The sequence below is a fragment of the Otolemur garnettii genome, unplaced genomic scaffold (genome assembly GCF_000181295.1).
Source record: "Otolemur garnettii isolate 467f Iridium unplaced genomic scaffold, OtoGar3 scaffold00030, whole genome shotgun sequence".
Taxonomy (NCBI): Eukaryota; Metazoa; Chordata; class Mammalia; order Primates; family Galagidae; genus Otolemur; species Otolemur garnettii.
The window spans coordinates 4,300,161-4,321,660 of NW_003852425.1; the positions used below are offsets into that span (position 1 = coordinate 4,300,161).

The 21,500-nt window shown below is 42.6% G+C and overlaps 1 protein-coding gene across 2 annotated transcripts in view; it reads left to right on the plus strand.

Annotated features, from left to right (window-relative positions):
- Positions 1-21,500, plus strand: part of SEMA6A (semaphorin 6A) — a 128,087-nt gene that overhangs the window by 85,217 nt on the left and 21,370 nt on the right. For both annotated transcript variants that reach the window (XM_003788897.2, XM_023512719.1), the window contains 9 exons: positions 128-345; positions 4,789-4,920; positions 7,024-7,179; positions 8,613-8,789; positions 9,124-9,264; positions 9,340-9,420; positions 11,619-11,677; positions 13,960-13,980; positions 19,471-19,635. In XM_003788897.2, the coding sequence (XP_003788945.1) occupies positions 128-345; positions 4,789-4,920; positions 7,024-7,179; positions 8,613-8,789; positions 9,124-9,264; positions 9,340-9,420; positions 11,619-11,677; positions 13,960-13,980; positions 19,471-19,635 (1,150 nt within the window). The remainder of the gene's footprint in view (positions 1-127; positions 346-4,788; positions 4,921-7,023; positions 7,180-8,612; positions 8,790-9,123; positions 9,265-9,339; positions 9,421-11,618; positions 11,678-13,959; positions 13,981-19,470; positions 19,636-21,500) is intronic.

Consider the following 21,500-nt stretch of genomic DNA (forward strand, 5'->3'; position numbering starts at 1 on the left):
CTACTGATTTTAGAAAGTATTAAACACCTTGTTGTTTTGTCTCTATTTGCAAGGAAATGCAAATTCTAGCGAGGTCTCCTCACAAAATGACTTCATTTCATTTTCCCTCTGTGTTTTTCCTCTGCAGGTCGTATTCCCAAGGGTGGCTCAGGTTTGCAAGAATGACATGGGAGGGTCTCAGCGAGTCCTGGAGAAACAGTGGACGTCTTTCCTGAAGGCGCGCCTGAACTGCTCGGTGCCCGGGGACTCTCATTTTTATTTCAACATACTCCAGGCGGTCACAGATGTGATTCGTATTAATGGCCGTGATGTTGTCCTGGCAACCTTTTCCACACCTTATAACAGGTGAGCATGCCTGGCTGTGTTGACCTCATCGGCTCTCCCCCGGCTTGGTTCTCCCAAGGGGCTCTCCTCCAATACACAAGATTCGCAACCAACTGTTTCTAAATTGTTTGTAGCTAAGAAGCACTTAATGCTTAGTTTTCATCGACAAATTAATAGTAATTTATAAGCATTATGAAGCTAGGATCGTAGGGAAAGTAATTAGATAAATTATAACAATATCTTCTATTTATGTGCCCGGCATAAATAAACACTCTCCATATGTTATTTCTAAATCTCTCCAGTAACCCTAAACTTTATCAAGGGTGTACAACCTGCAGCCAGGGGGCTGCATGTGGATTATGGAAGGACTTTTTATACTTATCTATGTGTCAGATGCTATGAAGATTGTGCAGGGATCCTCTTTGCTCATCAGCTTTCATTATTTTTTTATGTACTTTTTTTTTGGAGACAAGAGTCTTACTCTGTTGCCCAGGCTAGAGTGCTGTTGTGTCAGCCTTGCTCACAGCAACCTCAAACTCTTAGGTTCAAGCAACCCTTTTGCCTCAGCTTCCTGAGTATGTGACTACAAGTGACACCACAATGCCTGACTAATTTTTTCTATTTTTAGTAGAGACAGGGTCTCTCTCTTGCTCAGGCCTAGACCTCTTAAGCTTAAAGGATCCCCCTGCTTCAGCCCTCCAGAGTACTGTGATTGCAGACCTAAACTGCTATGCCTGGCCAGTACCTGTGTATATAATATGTAGCCCGAGACAACTCTTCTTCTTCCAATTGTAGCAGAGAAGAAAAATGTTTGGACTTTCCTCTGAGTCTAGATAAAATTGTTCTGAGCTCAAAATATTATGCTCCTAAGTCAGTAGATAGAAGAGGCAGCTTTGGAACTTAGAGAGTTCCTCCTCCCTCTTTAGGTCAACTAACTTGCTATGATGTTTGATTTTTAATATGCCACGATGGGAGCAATACCTTTTGAAGTAAAAACACTGGAAATACCCTGTTCAGAGAAGTCACCCAAGGGTGACCTCACTCCACAGATTGGACCATGGCCCAGATCCCAACCACAGCACCATGGTCTGACTCCGGATTGCTCCAGTGAGGATGCACAAGTCACCTAGAAATGTTGAATGTGAGCTTGGCATTCCTATTTTTAAATTTAGTTAAAAGTAAAACTTTCAGCCATCAAATGACACACTACTAATTGTTCTTCGTAAAGAACAGAAGGAAGGTAAGCTTTAGGATCCCGCCCTGCTACTCAACTCTCTATCAAACCAGCAAGATTTCAGGGTCTTCGCACCGTTATGTGAAAATGATGGTAACTCTGGACACAGCCAAGAAATCTGAGTTCATGAGAGTTCGCATCTCTGTGTAGAACGTTGGATGTTCTGTAAAGACCAGCTTCCTCTGACAATACCCGACCTTGCTTACTGTTTCCAAAGACCTGTAAGAACTTGATCCCTGATGAAAGGCACAGAAATGGTGAGGGTGGTAGACGGCACCTCGAAAGGAACGTTTGGGGGTGGTAGAGCAAGCTGCGAGATGCATTCAGTAATGCAGAAGGCCAGACTCCAGGTTCCCCTCTGGAGACAGAAAAGAATACGATTCCCGCAAGAAGTATTTAGTTGGGTTTGAGTCAGCTGTAATCACCTATAGAGATTTTTAGACTTGAAGATAGAAGGTATATTTTTAAAAATGTAGAGCTTGGTTGTTCATACGTGTACATCAGAACCCATCTATCTAGGATATGGAAAAAATACACTATCTTGGCACGTGGGGCTAGTGGAATGTAAGAGCACATTTCACGTTTTTGATTTTTTTGTTTTCTTTCTGGGGTGTGGGTTACTTTGTGATTATAACATAGTAGTAGATTCCTACATGTTATATATATTACATTTAAAGTATTTTCTTAAATGGCTTCTAAGAAATATTTACTTAGTATATGCTTATGTAGTCTCAGAAACCATATTTGTCTGGTAAAATCAGAAAATGGCAATGTATGGCCGGGTGTGGTGGCTCACACCTGTAATCCTAGCTCTCTGGGAGGCCAAGGCTGGTGGATCGCCTGAGCTCAGAAAATCTAGACCAGCCTGAGCAAGAGCAAGACCCTATCTCTACTAAAAATAGAGAAAACTAGCCAGGCATTGTGGTGGCTGCCTGGAGTCCCAGGTACTCGGGAGGCTGAAGCAAGAAAATCTCTGGAGTCCAAAAGTTTGTGCTGTGAGCTATGATGACACCATGGCACTCTACCCAGGGTGACAAAGTGAAACTCTCAAAGAAAGAAAGAAAATGGTAATGTAACTTCATAGTTTAAAAATACACATGCCCATTTTCACCTCTAAATTATATTCCCTCTCTGGTTTCACTCCCCTGGTCTCGTCCCTCTCCACTCTGTCCCTTAGACACGGAGACTTGGTCACGTCAGATTGTTTCTAACCCTTTACGGGCCTCTTTGCTGTGAGGACAAAGCCCAAGCTTCCTGGCAGGGCGTGCCCGTCTCCTCAGGGTCTGGCCCCATCTCCTCCTTCCATCCTTTGCCACGCAGCCTCCGCCGCAGGCCTACCCGAGCTGAGATCTGCCTCTTGAACGTGCCATGCTGTGTGAGATCTGTCAGCACGACTAGAAGCTGCCCATTGAAACCTTTTGGTGCTTCAAGTCTCAGTCACCTCCCTTTGGACCGTGTGCATGTTTCTTTGATAGGTTGCTCTGACCATACTGTCCTGGAGTCATGGTCACTGTTACTGAGAGCATTATTCTACCTGCCTCCACTGAGCTGTGAGCCCCCTGAGGGCCAGACTCTGCTACTGACAGACTGTGCACAACATTAGGTCAGGGGTTCCGTAAATACAGAGAATGCCAAAAAATGTATAGACATTTTTAAGAATGAGAAAAAAAATTGTATTAAAATTGTAGTAATATAACCAGTAACAAAAGATGAATACACATTATGTCGAGTACCTCTTATAATTGTGGAAATCCAACATGACTCGAGTATTACCAAATTACTGCAGTTTTTTCCTATCTTAAAAAGTGTGTACATATTTTTGGCACCTTCTGTATATGTCAAACAGAAGGTGGGGAGAAAGAAATGAACAGAAGAGACAAGGAAGGGAAAGAGGTAGAAAGAAAAGCAGGGGAGGTAACGTCACAAGTGAGTCTAACCCTGGGGAAGTTAGAAAACCCTAGGACATCTTCAGTTATTACAAGGTGCATCATAAAATACTTCAAGCAGAATTTATCTCCTGTTTTTCTTCAGATATAAGGCGCGGTATGTTCACCTGTTACTTTTAGGAAAGGAAGACGGTGGGAGTCTTACAGAATTAAATAATGTCAGGTTCTGGAATGCCAACCCCAGTGGGGATCACTGTCCTATATACTCACTTCTGTGAACAATGTATACATATATACACATTAAAATTGATCCAGCCATCTTGTATTAAATAAGCTTTCTAATCCTCTCCCTATTTCTTGCTTTATTAGTAATACTTCAGTAATTGTGTTAGGAAATTAAAGATGGCATAAAATGCTCCCACTCTTTGGTGAATCGATTTCCATATCCTTTCAGCTTTTGCAAATTCAGGACTAAATTGTTTTCTCTGCCCTGGGTGATGACCCCACGCTGCCTATTCCCCATGTCTCCTGCTGTGTAACGAACGGCCCACTACCTCAAAGCCTGATTAAAACTGTTGGCCAGCTGGTACCTACAATTTATTTGATCAAAATTAAGGAAAGACCACTGTCAAAAACAAATGTGGGTTCAAATGTAAACTGGGTACCCAGATGAATCAAGAATTCATTTCTTCCCACTACTCATGGAAAAAAATAAAACCCTAAGTCCTTCCAAGGGTGTCCAGCAAGGACATTATATAGGTAACAAATACTGTCATTATGTTATTTAGCATTCTGTAGGACACTTCATTTGCAAAGTGCTGGTGTTTTAAAGGCTTAAATTGTTTAGTCTTAGGCAAGTAATCAGGAAATAAAAATTTTAATGTACAGAGACATATTCTCACACCCTGAGTCCTTAGCTTAAAGAACTAAATTTAAAGGAGCAATTTGTGTGCAGTTGGGGGCACATTTGTTTCAAGTTTTCACTAATGCTAAAAATGCAAGCTGTTCTCCAGAGATTTTTATCTTTGGGTTACTGACAATTAATATTAAGAAACTGATGAAACTTATCCCCAGCTCAGCATTTCTTCCTTTATAAATAAAAGCAGTTCAAAAGGCAGTGTAGACATGAAGGGGTTGGTTTCTCTCTGTGCGATTGCTGTAACTAGTCTGTTCTTTAAGGCCATGGCTGCGAATTTGATTGACAGAAACATTCTTTATATGCACACAGATCCCTTACATTCATTCAAATTTTAATTGCCTACAATAGGGAAGTTTCTTTGGAGCACATTTTTCAAACTGTGTACATTGCATAAGTAATACTGTTTATGAAACGTCATTTTGTAGCATCCCTGGCTCTGCAGTCTGTGCCTATGACATGCTCGATATTGCCAATGTCTTTACTGGGCGATTCAAGGAACAGAAGTCACCGGATTCCACCTGGACACCAGTTCCTGATGAACGAGTTCCTAAACCAAGGTGTGTGCAAATATATGTAGTGTGTGTGTGTGTGTGTGTGTTGGGCTATTTTAAATTTTCAGAAATAGTGATGCTTGCTCCTCGGACAGAGGACATCCTGTAAACTGCCTATCAGTGTCTTCTGCGCTAGCCAAGCAGATAAACGTGCCAGAACAATAAAAAGGCCCATTATATCATTTGCCTTCATCCCATTAACCAAGCTCAAGAGTTACCTTTTAGTACATTCAAAACAAGAACCCCCTAGTCTTTGGCTTAACCTCTCTACCCGCGATTTATCAGTGTGATGCTGGGATAATAGGAACTGTTTGATACGGCCGGCCACATTGGTCTACAGGTGAGGAAACAGAGGCCCAGAGGTGGTTGTACAAGTCCCCACAGCTGGGGAGATTATTTCCACTGTCCATCCCTACCTCTTCAGTTTAGACAGACTGTGCCTTTAAACTCTAATAAAATGTGCGATATGAATGGTGTTCCCTGGATTTGGTGACCAAGCTGGATCCAGCTGACTTTAGGATTCCAGACCAAGAACAAGAAGAATCTAGCAGAAACAGTGGGCTATTAGAATGTGTCTGGTCTGCCAGGTGCTGGTCTGTTGGTGTCCAGGTGCAGGACAATATGATCCCCACAAATCACACCCTGGAATTGCCTTCCTTGGGAACCCAGGGTCCAGAGGCAGTGCAGAGACATTTTGGTCCGACGTCATCTCTTTTGGTTTGCACGCTAAGCCAGCTGACTCATTCTTTCTAACCTGCACAGGTCGGAGTGTGCCTGTTCTGGGTACCACACTCACCCCTGACAGCATTTGTAGTCTGAGTGTTATAGAAACTTCCTGGCCTATCTGCCTCCCTGTCACTGGATTTCTGGATCTCTCCCCCAGCCTCCAGTCCTCCCTACAGAGTCCCTACCTGAGTACACTTATTACCTGAGCTGACGTGGATGGCAGAAACTGCTACATTTAGGGGAGAAACCCATGGGGTTCATCCACCTTCATCACCTGAATTTTCTGACATGTTGGTCCTCTGCTGCTTATAGAGAACAGACTAGGTGGGAAAAGCACACCTTGGCCACCTCAGATAGACTGTTCAAACTGTCGCCTGGGATGGTTAACTACCTTCTAGGTGAGCAGGAAGAGGAGTTAAGCCTGAGACATCAGTTTCCAGAAAGCTTTTATGTCTGGCTCTCTCCTTGGTTTGTAAAGATGGTGTCACCCAGCCATCACTAGAACACTTGAAGTGATTTCCTACCCGTCCGTGATAGTGGGTTTGCCCACCTCCTTCCAGGGCCTGGCCTTTTCCAAACTCTTGCAGAATCAGGATGCTTTCACGGGGCAGGCTAGGATAGTTCCTGGAAGCAGTGTCCACACTGGGCTAGCGCATGCTGGTGTTGTGAGGGTCTGATCACCTCTCCTGCACCACTGGGCAAAACAGGCAACTGGACAGGCTTGGTTTCAGCGATTCCCTGATCTGACTTGGCTGAAACGTCTCTTGCCTCCTGAAACTGTAGAATTTCTTGTAGTAACCAATTTTCACCATCATTGTTCAGTTATAAGGAAATGACCTTTTAGGAAAAAACCTTCTGGACAATTGGCTTTTCATACAACAATAAAAACTGAAACCCAAAATGTTCTCTGAGAGAGCCCCAGACAACGGGAGATGGTTGCATTGAGTCTTGCTCTAGCACCTGGTGGCTTTTTGACTGTCTTTGTTTTCTACTTCCCTGTGTAGAGCAAAATACATTAACAACCTCTAGCAGAGTATCTGAATAACTAAGGCCGTCCTGAGTTATGTACAAAACACACTCACTCACTCGTTTCAAGCTGTTGACTGGGGTTTAGTTGAGCTTTTTAGAGGAAGCCAAACTGGCCCCAGCCAAGGCCACGCAGTACTGGCTGAGGCCCTTCTATGAAGTGAGGGGGTGGAGGAAATTTCTCAGAGGAAATCTCAGCATATTCTACTCGGTGGCATTCTGTGCTGTTCAACTCCCTCTTCTGAGCCTGCAGCACTTTCTCCTTCATGCCAAATGCTTAGAGAAGCAGCTCATTCAGAGAATTTGCCATAAAGCACAAAATAAGCTCTCTCCCTCCCGCCCTTTATTTCATTTTAGGCCGGGTTGCTGTGCGGGCTCATCCACCTTAGAAAAATATACAAGTTCCAATGAGTTTCCTGATGACACCCTGAACTTCATCAAGACGCACCCCCTCATGGATGAGGCCGTCCCTTCCATCTTCAACAGGCCGTGGTTCCTGAGAACGATGGTCAGGTGGGTGTCCAGCAAACCCTGCCCTAAAGACTTCACCTCATGCTTGTAGAACCTATCGGTGGATCACTCTTTGAAATGCCACAAACATTTTCTGCTATCCTGGGCATTGATTCAGCTGTGGAATGTTGGCCAGTTGGGTGGGTGCCACAAAACCCCCATAGCCACATTCTCGGTGAGAAGAGTTCCAATATTTTCAGGCTCCTTGGACACGTGCCAGTAATTAAAGGAAAGAAAGTTATTTCCTATGGGATTAGTATAAAATCCAATCTGCAAAAATAGAGGAGCAGTGAAGGAGAACCATCAACTGGATGTGGATACCTGTCTGGTCGGGTGTGATTGCAAAATATGCTGCAGAGTCCCCCTGAGCATGGCCCCCGGATGGGTGGCTGTGAAGCAGAGCACAGACACCACATTAGCCGGAGTGCAGGATTCATGATGTGCTATTCGTTATCTGAAGTGGTGGCGGAACAGAGAAGGGATAGCTGATTAGAGAGCTGTGATAACATGAAGTACTCTTTCTTGTAGCCCTTTAGAATTTATTTCCAAACAATTCAACAGGCTTTTTCAAGTACCATCTGATTGCGGCAGTCATCAAACAAAATGTCTGTTAATTTTATCACCATTTTTATACTGTGACTTTATGGAAAGATATGAAAGTACTCTGGTAGCCCTTGCCCAGGGGATGGAAACCGGGGTATATAACTTACAAGAAGATCCATATATTTTGGTTCCAGCTATGGTGCTTAGGACAGATAGATCCAAGGAATGTTGAATGAGGGAGGGTTTTCAGAGAAAGAGGACGCCCAGCAGGACTTATCCTAGGGATGGCCTTCGCCTTTGGCATTCGGCAGGTATCATTTATTTGCATGTCATCCTATTTATGAGGAGCGCCGTTAGCATGCCACCTCCCCATGCTTCGGAACTTTCTCAGCCCCTCTCTGGACAACAGAAAGCTTTCCAGTCTGACATGGTGTTGATGAAGGCACTGTACCTCACAGGAAGAGTCTGGAGAGATGGGAGTCATTGCTTTTCTTTTCAAAGTTAAATGAAATGTTAAGTGAGCTCACTTATTTTTTTTACCTCTTTATAAAAGATACCAGTCTTTCTTTGTTGCTCATGGAAGAGATCATTGCTGAATGGTTTCAGATGGTTATAACTGCTTATTTATTATGGAACTTGGCCTGCACGCACACACACACACACACACACCCCACACGCACCCACACACAAGCCTCCCACCTTCTTTTTGGAGCCACGCTAATGCTCTGCGTATGAAAATAAAGGACTGGAACCACACAAGAATGTCATTTATATGCATATATTTTTCTTGAGGTTATTACTAGAAAGCTATATCACAGGCATTTGAAGTGGAAAAGGGGACACTTTAATGACAGACCAACAAAAAAATAAAAAATGTGATCCTGTCATTTCAGATACCGCCTGACCAAAATTGCAGTGGACACCGCTGCTGGGCCGTATCAGAATCACACTGTGGTTTTTCTGGGATCGGAGAAGGGAATCATCTTGAAGTTCTTGGCCAGGATAGGAAACAGTGGTTTTCTAAATGACAGCCTCTTCCTGGAGGAGTTGAGCGTTTACAACCCTGAGAAGTGAGTACAATGTTTGGGTCCTTCTCACTCATTATTCGTTATGCTATCAAGATCTCTTCCATTCAGAGGAAATCATGCAGGCTTCAGTTCTGTGCTTTTTAAAATGACTTTTAATGCTGTTTGTAAAAAAATGTTAAGAGATAAAAAGATTTTCTCCTTGCCAGTAGTGTGTGTGTGTGTGTGTGTGTGTGAATGAGGATCTGTTTCACCTCCAGTTAGCTCAGATTAAGAGATGAGCTTGTGGGCTGGGAACTGAGATGGGAGGGTGGTGGCAGGAAAAAGAGCACTGGCCCAAGAGAGCGCAGTAATGAAATTACCCTGCTTCACCACTTAGATGCAGCTACGATGGCGTGGAAGACAAGAGGATCATGGGCATGCAGCTGGACAGGGCAAGCAGCTCTCTGTATGTCGCCTTCTCCACCTGTGTGATAAAGGTTCCCCTGGGCCGGTGCGAGTGGCACGGGAAGTGTAAAAAGTACGTATTTGACAGTTAGAAAGTTTACGATGTTGAAAAAGTCCCAGGGAGCTCATGGTCATCCTCTTCCCGCAGAACCTGCATCGCCTCCAGAGACCCATACTGTGGGTGGGTGAAGGAAAGTGGTGCCTGCGCCCACCTGTTCCCCAGCAGCAGGTAAGGACCCGAAGCACAGGAAAGGAGAAAGTAGCCGCTGGCTGCTGAGTGTTCTAGACGCATGCCTCACCGTGCGGGCACACACGACACGGCCCCCGTGTACACACCCCGGCCACGGACGGTCAGCCCCTCTCCTTCCGTCTCCCGTTCCATAGAGCCTCACAACATCACACATAGCAGATTTCCAATTGATTAATCATCCTCAGACTGATTAAAAACACAGAGAAAGGGAACACCATGGGGATTAAAGTATACCCTGAAGAGAGAGACAGAAGCTGCCTGCCTTGATCTTCACGGTGGGAGAAAAGGAGCAGTCGGATACCAATTAGATTAGCGAGTGCTTTGTCCGGCTGCAGCAACACTGGCTCTTCTAATTGACTGCGCAGGGCAGAGAAGAAATTGCAGAGCATTTGTTAAGCAGTGCGTTTGTACTGCGAGCGTGGTGTGTACATCCAATAAACCTTCCTCCTGAGCTGAAGAGCAGTTGACCCTGCTACTCGTTAGGCAGTCAATCAATTCTTGGCAGTTTGCCAACAGATCAGCCAGATCAAGCCTGTCCACCACGCCTGGGATTTTGGTGTATAAAATTGTTACCCTGGCTTTCAATGCTTAGATGCCATTGGCTAAGAGGTTTCTTTTTATGTTTTGGATGTGAAATCCAAAATAACATTTGGGAAAATATTTGATGCATGTCTTTGACAGGTTGTGGCAACTCAAGGAAGGGGCCATATGGCAGCAAAGGTCTTTCCTTCATCCCAGCCATTTATTCAATCTCCCCAGATCCAAAGGGGAAATAGAAGTATCTTTATATCCCTTCAAGAGTCCTTTCCTATTTTAGAATAGCTAGACAAACAGACAGAAGGGCTTATCTGATGACTGCCACCTGCCTCATTTGAGGATAAGTATTCTCATAAACAGAGCTAATGACAACTGTAAAATCTGACCTGGAAGTCGGGCTCCATACAGAGGACTGACTCACTATATATTATTAGAACAGCTTTACAAGTAGCGATATTGACATAGTCTCATGTTAGAGCTCTATGTGTCTTCATGGGAACCCTCGAGGTGGAGGAGAAAGGACGGCAAAGCACAGGGAGATTAACTAAAACGTGACTTGTCTCCCTTCTATATTCAACATGTAACCAAAGATAATAAGACTGAATTTTTCAAAAATGATTTTTAAGTCAACATCAGAATACTGGCTTGCCTGCATGTTTCAAAGTTGCTGGCATTGCTCAAAACACGTGGCACTCCCCTTGGAGGGCACGCTTCAGAGCATGACGAATATCGACGCTCAGTACCACTAGAAACCTTTATTCTTTGAGGATGAACGTGATTTTTCAGTGCAGCAGAAACAGAACACAGTGGATTCTTAGCAAAAAATGTGACTTTGAAAATAGTTTTCCTATGTGGCTCATTAATAAACTCTGAACGCAGTTACAAAACAGGAATTTCAGTTATATGATGGAGATAAGCATGAAGTTCTCCCAAATAAGGACAGTATTCCTTTGAATGATTCTAGTGTGCTGCTTTTAAAAATCAAAATTAATACTATCAAAGTTGGTTTTGTTAATGAGACGTAGCTCATATAGCCCAGTGGTGACTTAGTGGACTCTTTGGGAGAGAGTGGGGGTAACACTCCTTCCTGAGGTTTAGGGCAAGCCAGGAGTGTATAAAATACCCAAGGAGTCTCAGCAAAATGCCACCCCACCACCCCAGGTCGGGTCCCTGACAGGCTTCACGTAACCAGTGGCCCTTCGGACCTCTGAACACTTCACTCACACAGGTTTTCTAAGCAAAGAAAGGTAAAGGTTTACAAAGGCAAGACAATAGAGGGGGAAAAGTCTTCCTTCTGAGCCATCTGTACATGAGAAGTATTTTAATATCTAAACTTTAACAAATGTTTGAGAAGTGCTTAGGGAATCAAAGTAAAAGAAAGACAGAAGTAATCCACAGACTAATTAAATCCTTGAACAACATCTGAATTCGCTGCTTAAACCATGGCTTCTTTTTGGAGACTCAAGCCAGTGCAAATGGCAGAGATAAATTTTCACGCTGCTACCGATTTCTTTTTTGCACCTGCCACTCCGTTTATCAAACTGTGTCGCTTTCTTTAGTGAAACTTTAGACACATTCCTGAATAATGACTCACATTATTGTATCTGTTTCTGTCTGTCTTTTTCCTCCTGTTCTTAAAGACTGACTTTTGAGCAGGACATAGAGCGTGGCAATACAGATGGTCTGGGAGACTGTCACAGTAAGTACAGCCTTTTATCCATTTCTATCTTTGGGCAAAGATGCTTTCATCAAATGGCCTAGAAACATCGCCCCACATGTGGAATTGAGTGTGGCTGCCACTAATGCATAAATAACAGAAATCATCTTCTAAGTATCAACTAAAGCAAGCAGTGTGTTCCAAAGCCAGTGCTGTCCATGTTGTCACTAGAAGTGCTGGCACCAATTTCATTATTCTAATTCCGGGGAGCAAATTCACTCTACAGGATATTAATTATCATAAAACAGTAAGTTATATCAGCGTTTTCATTACAAAATGACAGTTTTGTTGTTTTTTTTAAATGTGCTATTACACTGTCATTTTTAGCTAAATAATAAAAATGGTACTCAGCTTTTTAATTGAGCGAGGCTGTTTTAGTCTTCTTGTGACAGAACAAAATTTTAGAAGTAACCCATAAGTACGAGGTAATTCAAAATAGCCTTTTTGTAGGAATGGGCTTGCTATGCGGATTTTAGAGTTTGTTTTAAATGTTTTTAAGTGACAACATTTTACTTAGAACCTTATATGTATAAAGGATCCTGGTCAAGTTCTGCCCAATTGTCCATCCAGTGACCTGATCAATATCAAAATTCTCCTGAAAAACATCTTTATGAATACTAAATTAGGAATAGTACCATACTCTCAGAAAATATGTTTAGTTTATGTTATTTTAAATGATACGTATGCTGAACGTCAAGAAGCTTGCATTCAAAATGGCACCAAATAATGACTCCTAAGGAAACGGAACGTTTTCCTTCCGATATTTGATTCTGTAATGAAAATCATGGATATAACTCTATAAGCCTTTCGGCTGTGAACACTGAAATTTCAAACTCTAAGATGTCATTCTGTTTTCTACCTTATCTTTTTAAGAGATTGGATATAGTCAAATAAGGAGGACTATTGGCAGCCTTGCCTCCAAATGCTTTGCCTTGTTTTATTCTTCATTTACAAATGAAAAGGCAACATTAATGAGTGGAGAAATGAGCCTCAGAAACTGCATCTTGGCCCCCAAATCAGGGTTACCACGAGTGTGTGTGTTCATCTGCATCAGTGAAATGGTCTAACATTTGATCAGTGAGCCTTGATCATCCTGGTGCCTGAAAGCTTCATTTTCAGGGAAACAGGTTTAGGACACATTTGTGTGTACATGCTTAATTAGCTGACTTAAGTGAATCATTTTAATCGTATTTCTATGATCTGGCAGTATGGGCATCTGTAGAAAAATACTGATTTAGATTGAATCGGGAAATCTGTGAAAAATGTGAAGGTGGCTATTACTGGCTTTATAAAGCATCCACTATACCAATCAGCTCACACCATATCCGTGTTCTCAGGCAGAGGAACCCAGGGAGGCCTGGGTCACTAGCTCATGGGAGACCTCAGGGCCCGTGATTCACTCTTTATTTCCAGGGTACCATCAGCAGTCATGCCCCTAGACCTGCCTTTGTGTTTCCCCCAAACTTGAACCCCCACTACTCTTGCCGAGGCACTTAGATACTCTCGCCGGACAGGGGGTCAGGCTGCCACTGTGCCTTTCTTTCCCATGGCTTCCCCTCACCCCGCACTCCTGACAGAGCATGAACTATGTCTGTTGAACAAACTGCTCACACACAGGTGTTCAGAGAGGGTTTCAATAATTGGAGACATGAGGAAATCCCAGAAAGCCAGTTTAGAGGCTTAGGGAACACCCCCCCCCCCAGCACATGCACCTACATGCACACGTGTTGCCTGATATGGGTATGAGTTCGGGGTGGGGGGGGTGTTTGTTTTTATTTTCATTTCCAAACTAAAACCCCTGGTGAGCTCAATCAGTAGATTGTGATACTAGACGGTTCTTCACAGCATGGCTGTGAGAATGAAATGAGATTGAACATAAACAAAAGTGCTTTTTTGGAAATGGTGATCCAGATACCACTTAATTCGATCCCCATACACGTCACTCCATATAAAGAAGGGCGTAAACCCTCAAAATCACAGAGAATCGCAGCTACCATTCCCTCTGCTAACTCTTCCTCTTCCTCTGCCTTCTGGCAAAGGCAGTGACTTGGAGGAAACTCACTTGGTGGGAGGGCATGGAGGTGTGAAACCAGACCGAGCAGGAAGCACCTCCCATTACCAGCAGGAATTAAGAACCACTCACTTAGTTCTGAGACTCATATGTAATGGCAGAGTTCTGTATTGGCGCATTCCCATTTTTTACAGAAGTCACCCAGGCAGAGTGTAAACCATTCAGTAACCTTCTCTGTCCTTCTGTCTTTCAGATTCCTTTGTGGCGCTGAATGGTAAGGAAGATATTACTCTCATAATTTAATATTGCTGGAAATCTATCTGAGAAATCCTATTTCACTAATCCTCTTGAGTATTTTCAAACCGTAGGTTTCTTTTTAATTAATTTTTTATCCTCATTATTTTTTTATAGACATTTCAACTCCTCTACCAGATTATGAAATGTCTCACAACACAGTGTATGGTCAGTTTATGGATTTTTTTTTTTTAATTCTTTAAGTCATCCGTCCTGTGGTAGCATATAGTTTTCATTTACTAAACATCATGGACCAGATTCTTTGTTACTTCAGGGCCCCAATTCACTAAAGTTATTTATTAATTTTAGTATGCTTCAAAAAGCACTCTGCCTATATGAGACAATGATGTGGGAGACTTGAGTCCTACATTTTTAATCCACCACAGAGCATGAAATATGCCAACCTTGGGGAATTCGGTGAATACATTTAATGAGTTCTTGAGGGAGAAGAAATTGCTTTTGGACGTAAGTATATTCAAGATAAAAGAACGGTGCTCATAGCATATAGACTGTAGCTCTTCAGCTGATACAGAGGACCATCCCCCCAAAATGTTAGCTCTGCTGGGGAAAATCTATACAGGGCGCAGACTATCAGTTTCTTATGAGGCAAAACTTTCCAATATAGTATGACATTGGCCATTGAAATTTTAAGCTCACAGAGACTGTGAGTATTTAGGCATATTTTCAATGAGATGGCTTCGGAATGTATACAAGGAAGAGTGACGCAGTGGAAATGATGTGCAAACAGGATTTATCCTATTGTTCTTGATCTGAAGTACACAAGCGCTATATTAAACAAAACTACCAAGTCCATAAACAGAATATTCTGAACTCTTTATACAAGAAGTTGAAATGTAGCCTTCCAGTTACGTTTCTGAAAATATCCTCAGATGTTTATTAGGGAAAACTAGCCGTGTGTTTTTTCTTAATATGAAAAACATCTTTATGATGGCTAATGTAAGCCCCTCGGCTGGGTGTTTCAATGACACACAGCCATTTTATAGTTTCTGTGTTTAAGATACGTAACAAGTAACAGTTCCAGGATAGTCTTTAAATACAGAGGCAGGAAGGGGGAAGCAAAAGGGCAAAGAAAAGAAAGAGGAAGGGACAGAAAGCCGTGCAAATTTAGATCCAAAGAAATAGTTCGAGATAGCTACAAACGTGCTTAATAGCTCTATGTAAACTCTCACTCCCTGTGTCTAATTAGCATAAGTAAAAAGCCTCTTTGAAAGTCTTAAGAAACTGGAGCTGTGCAGATACAGAAAGCTGTGCCTAGTATCCCCTGCCTTCCCCTCCACCCCCGAAGTGAGGCACAGGGATGGGCCAACAGAATTCATCCACTTTTAATGTCCTCTAGGATTCAAACCAGAATATTGAACACCAAATTTTACTATGCTTCAAAAAGCAGAGCGAAGACTGGAAGAAAAATTGTGTGGGAGGCAGATGGGATCTAGCTTAGCCCACCTTCCGAAAGAAAACCCACTTAGCCTCCGTTCTTTTCCAATATCATACTTTGCGATCATTTTCTATAATTGAATAATCTTTATCAGATATTGAAAAACTCAGACCTTGAAACTAATTGGACCAGCAACCTCCCCACCATTCATCAATCATAGGAAGACCAATTTTAACTTCTCGGTCATTTGATAGAATAATTAAACCACAGGATGCTTTTTAGGAAAAAAAATCACTCTCCAGCCATGAATCCTGCTTCTTTCCTTTACAGAAAGAGAGGTCCTTATCAATTCTTCCATATTAACACTTTAAAGGACGATGCCCTTTTGTTCTCAGCTCTTGATCACTGGTTTCTGTGATGAAGAAACCACTGAGAGGAGCTGAAATTTTTCTTTTAGTGATGAACCATTTCAAGCTAAATGTATTCAGCATGAAGTGGTGAGTTGATTAACTGACCATCAAAATGAGGGCTGGTCCCTACAGTACTTACAAAAAGATAGGAGACTCTCCCCACCCCCACAAACTATTGCAAGGGATGCTTATTTGGGAATTAGTAAGCCCAGAATAGAATTAACACATTCATTCAGCAAATACTTGTTGAGTGCCTACTATGGCTCAGGCACTGGACTAGGCGCTCTATTTGTAGCATCAGAAGAACAAAATTGCTATTTTTATGAGCGTGGATATAGACATGGAAACCAACCTCAAACTCCAGAGGGGACCTACACTATTTCTAGCTGTGTGTTTTGCATGTCCTACGTTCTGTGCAAAGTCACAAAACCAGAACCTGCCCAACTCTGGAAAAGGGATCATTTCAACAGACCATGCACACCTTCCACTGGCAAAAGCTCTGTGCAGCACCAGTTAACATGCACAAGAACCCCTTTTAGTGAATTGGGCTCTGATTATTTTCCTTCTCTCTCCCTCTCCTGTATTGATTTAGTGTCTCTGTTTCATGTCTAATTGGCTACAATCATCGTTAATAGGTTAGAATAATTTGAAGGGTCTCTAACCTCTGGAATCATAATGACATGTAGATACAGAGAAACAATTTGATGCATTGATGTTAACTTTTAAAATACATCTATCTTTGTATTTTATAAGAATAATGTAGTATAAACTCCATTGATTAAAATGCAGCCTTTCTTATTGGCCAAGACAAAATTATAGGTTCCAAATCTATTGACATGTAATAACCGTATCTACAAATGATTGCCTATTTTTATAGCATTATTTTGGTGCGAAGTCTTTAGGGAATGCATAAAAATAATATAGCTTCTAAAATCAGATTATAACAAATACTATAAATGGTTTCCTAGTAGCATTTCTGTTAAGCCTGGAGAGGTAATAATAACACATCTTTGATTTCAAACTGAGGACTGCTATTTAACAGTGGTTTTACGTGGCGGTTCTAACATTGTTGAGACTCAGGTAGTGTTCTCTCTGACTGTTTAACTCACCACTGGCATGTGTTCCCTATCCTCACGCATGTTTAAAAGATTACAAACCTCATGCTGCTCTTTTATTTTTTTCTTTTGAGTAAATAAGATGCATAGTTTCTCTAGATTTACATATAGAAAATCAAGATGTGGTGGGTATTAGACTAACACTTTGGCGGTAGGAGGAATACGCTGATTTCTCACATTTGTGTAAAACATTTTCCTACCTAACTGCCATCTGGTCCACATTAATTTCCTCTCATAGCCATAGCTTTCCACTACCAATGAGTTTTCCATGTATTTGCAGCATATGGGCCAGGAAATCTTTCTACAGAGAATGTGTCCCTTAGGCATATATTTCCCCTAGATTACCGTATTAAGAAATGTTCTCCCTAAACCATACTTACGGTATTACCATAAAATTGCCCCTTGAATACAGTTAAATTGAAAGCGTTCGAAAATGCATATCAATTCAGGTAAAAGAAAGCTTGCTACTTGGAGGGGAGGTATTTTTTTATTCTTCCTCTCTTTTTCCAACTTCCTACAAAGCTATTTCTAATTGTTTGCTTATGCTGGGTGCTGAATTGTCTTCTTGTAGGCCAACCATACATTTTATTAGAGCAATAATGAATTCAGGAGTAGAAAAAGAGAGGTTATGTTTAAATCTCAATGTTAAGCAGAAACGAAATACAGGAAATTCTGTATTTCCATTTTTCAGGCTGATTTTCCTGCCCCTGTTCTCTGATCTGTATTATGAGTTGTGAAACCCAGAAATGTAAAAGCAGAAAGTCTAGAGTCAAACATTCCTTGAATTTAAATGAACATGCTTTTAGCAGTTGGATATGAGGCAGACTATTTTCAACAAAGTAGATGTTTGGAACTGTGCGGGAGCCAGACGAGTTCCCTGCAGACAGAGACCTCTTCAATGTTACCAAAGCTTTGTGTGGCATTTTGAAGGTTCTATACAAGTCCCTATAGCTTAGATGAGCCACGTGGCTTGCTTTTTTCTGCTAAGCAACATTTTAAGGAAATAAATAGCCACCAGATATATATACAGGGCGGACAAAAAGTTGACGTACATTGCAATTGCACATGAACTTTATGTCCACCCTGTATATATACACGCACAGTAGGTGGTCTGTAAGTGGACCACCCCAAAGGAGTGTGACAAAGGGGTCAACATACAGAGATGGTCAACATGTACTGATATGTACGTGTGGTGCATGTCCGGTCTATGAAAATTAGGTCAATTAATTGGAAGTGGTCGGTGTAGGAAGGTCCCAACTATATGGAGGTTCTACTGTGTGTATATACATATATATACATACACACTTTTTTTTGCCTGTAATTTGTAATACTTAATTCCCCTGAGGAGGAATCCAACTTCCAATAATAACTGGAAAAACCTGTAGTATATTTTATGATTATAATCTTTATTTCTAGTGGTATTTTCTTTATCACATACATAGTGATCATGGCCCGAGGCTGGAGGCTTTGTATTCCCATGAGCTTGTCCTACTTTCTACAAAAGGCACCCACTATATATGCACGGCAGTTGCCCAGATTTTTTTTTTAATTGTTTAAGAGGTTGCTGTAGATCAGATGGTTTAATAAGCCAAAGATTCCACTTGAAAATCATAGGTTATATTTTATTCCTGCCACAGAGAACAGGTAGTCCTGCTTCTTTAAATCATTGTGACGGCTTAGATCAAAGTGCCTGATACCATCTGTACTTAACCCCGTGGAATGATGGAGGGAGAGCTCACGAATGAATTCTCAGGAAATGGCCAGCGTTTCTGCCCTAACTCTCAACCTAGCCATTTCTCTGGCCTTCTCTTCTGCTAGCTACTCTGGATCTCAAAAATCTATTTTTTTCTAGTTTGAACCATTTCTGTCAGTGGCAAATAAAAATTGAAACTAATTTTTATTGGAATGAGACACAAAAGGCATAGCCCTAATAACGTGTAGCAGTTGAGACCTCCATTCCATTCATCACCCCCATCAATCCCTTTTCAAAGCATTAACTGCTCCTAGAAAGAGGAATGCCCCTCACGCTGAGTTGAAACTGATGACCAGACACACCAGGCGCCTCTGTGGCGGGGACTCAGGGCAGCTGCGTTGTTTGCGAGGGGCCAAGATTCATCCACTACCATAAACCTGTCCCACCTTAGTCACAGGTGGGATCCCTGGAGTGGACACTTCTGTCTCTAGTGAGGCCATGGGCATATCAAAGAAGGACAGTAGTGTTTCTAGACCACCTACTATGTGCCAGGCACTGTGCTAGAACACTGCATTTTTATCCTCCCAACAGTAGGAGCTGTCTGTCATTACCCCCATCATGTGCACAGGGAAAGGTTCAGTCATTCCCCAAGGCCCACCCAGCAAAGCAGCAGGGACAGGATCTGGCCCCTCATCCTCTGACTCCGAGGGCCCTTCTGCTGGACATGCCCCACCCCCACTAAGCCTCAGTCTCACAGCCAGCATGGGCGTCCCATCTCCTTCCTGGCCTCTGAGCAAAGGGAATTTGGATCTCTCCAGTGACATTTTCCTTAACTGTATTTGTGATGAAAACACAGGCCACTCCAGTTCCCTCTTGCCCAGCACCACCGCATCAGATTCGGCGGCTCGAGAGGGATATGAGTCTAGGGGAGGAATGCTGGACTGGAAGCACCTGCTCGATTCACCTGACAACACAGACCCTTTGGGGGCAGTGTCTTCCCATAATCACCAAGACAAGAAGGGTAAGGCCTTGGAAATGCCTCTTCCTCTGGGGGGAGAGGGGGGGAAGTGGGGAGGACTGTGTAACTGCTTCCAGCTGAATCCTCCAATGCATGATGCTTGAAAGCTTCTCAAAAAAGACTGCAACCCGATCCTCAGCTCCAGGATTGATCCTAAATTACTCCCTGACCACGGAGAAACCACACAAAACAAATAACACATCCTCTGAGCTTCCTCTACCCAAAAGAGGTGGGGCTTGGCCACAGCAATGCAGCTCCTGAGTTCCCTTAATTTAAACCCTTCTCAGTCTCGTTCCATGATTTTTGGGCCCTCTTTTCCCACCGTGATGTGATGGAATGCAATTCGGCTCTGGCAAGTGGATGTCATTGAAGTAAAAGCCCTGTTAATCAGTGAATTGAGAAACAGCAAGGCAAAGTCTTTTCTGGCTGGTAGCATCCCTCACTTTCGCCTGGTGCTGAATTTGAATAGAGCCGAGGTCCTCAGATGTACTGTCACCGCCCTCAGAGGACAACAGCTAAAACAAAAATATGTTATTTAATCAAGTAGAATTGCTATGCATTTAAAACGGAAAGGAAGCCTCGCTAAATGAAAGGGGCTCTACTGTGAACTGTCCTAAATTCTCCTCTGCTTTCTTTGCTTCACTACAGACAGGAAATGTCATCTCTTTCCTCGCCATTTGCTGCTTCTGGTAACACATCCTACTTTAGTCGCAGCTGCAACCAAAGAGGCCTTTACTTGTCCAAAAAACAGTCTTGTAAATCAGAGACTGAAAAGCCCAGTTATGTTGCTGAGCTGTTTCCCCCCATTCAGAATTGTTTACTTCTATATGTTTTCAAGAGTTTCATCCAAGTGGGGGTGCGCGTTTCGAGGGCAGAGCAGCCACCATGACCCTCGGAAGACGGTCTCTAACGCGCCCTCCCCCAGGCGGTTCTGCGTCCATCTTTCCATCTTTACTTTTATGGAATGTTTTCTGGGGCAGACTTGCATGTTAAATTCTCTTCCTTTTTTTCTGCTTCCCATCTCCTGAGAGTGAGGTGTGCTCTGCAACTCTACTTGCCAAGCCAGAATGTAAAGATGGGGCTGGTTCGGTCTTGCTCTTGAGCACGACCCTTTAACTGATTCATTATTCTTCTATAAACTTCCTCTATTACGGCCCTGCCCAAAATCTTTTTTTTAAGTATTGTCTTATCAGCCTCTTTCCGTTCAAAGGATCCCTGCTCGTACCCTCCCAAGAAAGCCCCAGACAGAAGAGAAGCTGCCTTGGCTGCCGACAAGCCCTCGCACGCGCCATTATTTGTTATGTGTGGCTCAGCCCTTAGCTGTGTTAGTCTTGGCTGGGTTCTCCGAAAGAGACAACTTAGTAGAAATCACTTTGTTTTTGCCCACTGCGATTTTCTGAAAAAACAAACAGGCTTTCCAGTAAAGCATTAAAATATGCCAACCAAACAGCTAGCTGCTGGTGGCAGTGATTTTCTTTTCACTTCACCGAGAGGGGTAGCGGGAATTTTCTCCAGCCATTAACTCCCCCAAGGAATGAAGGTTCTCGAAGAGTCCAATTAACACTTTGACAGATCATTTCAAAATTCGGCACTGCTCATTCTCTCGGGTCTTGTTATGAATATTGACAAAGCTGGAAGCAGTCTACATGTTGTCAGACAATGGTGGCAGAGATGATTGCATGGGTGTTTAACATGATCACTGTTCTCGTGCCATTAACTCCTTGCCTTGTCCCGTCAAATTGGAGTTTGATTTCTGACAATCGGTTATGCATATGATGGGGCAACGCCAATGAGTTGTTGTGCAGAAATTTGTTTTAAAAAGGTGTAGCTTACTGTTCCTTTTTATCATAGTTTTTATGATTTTAATT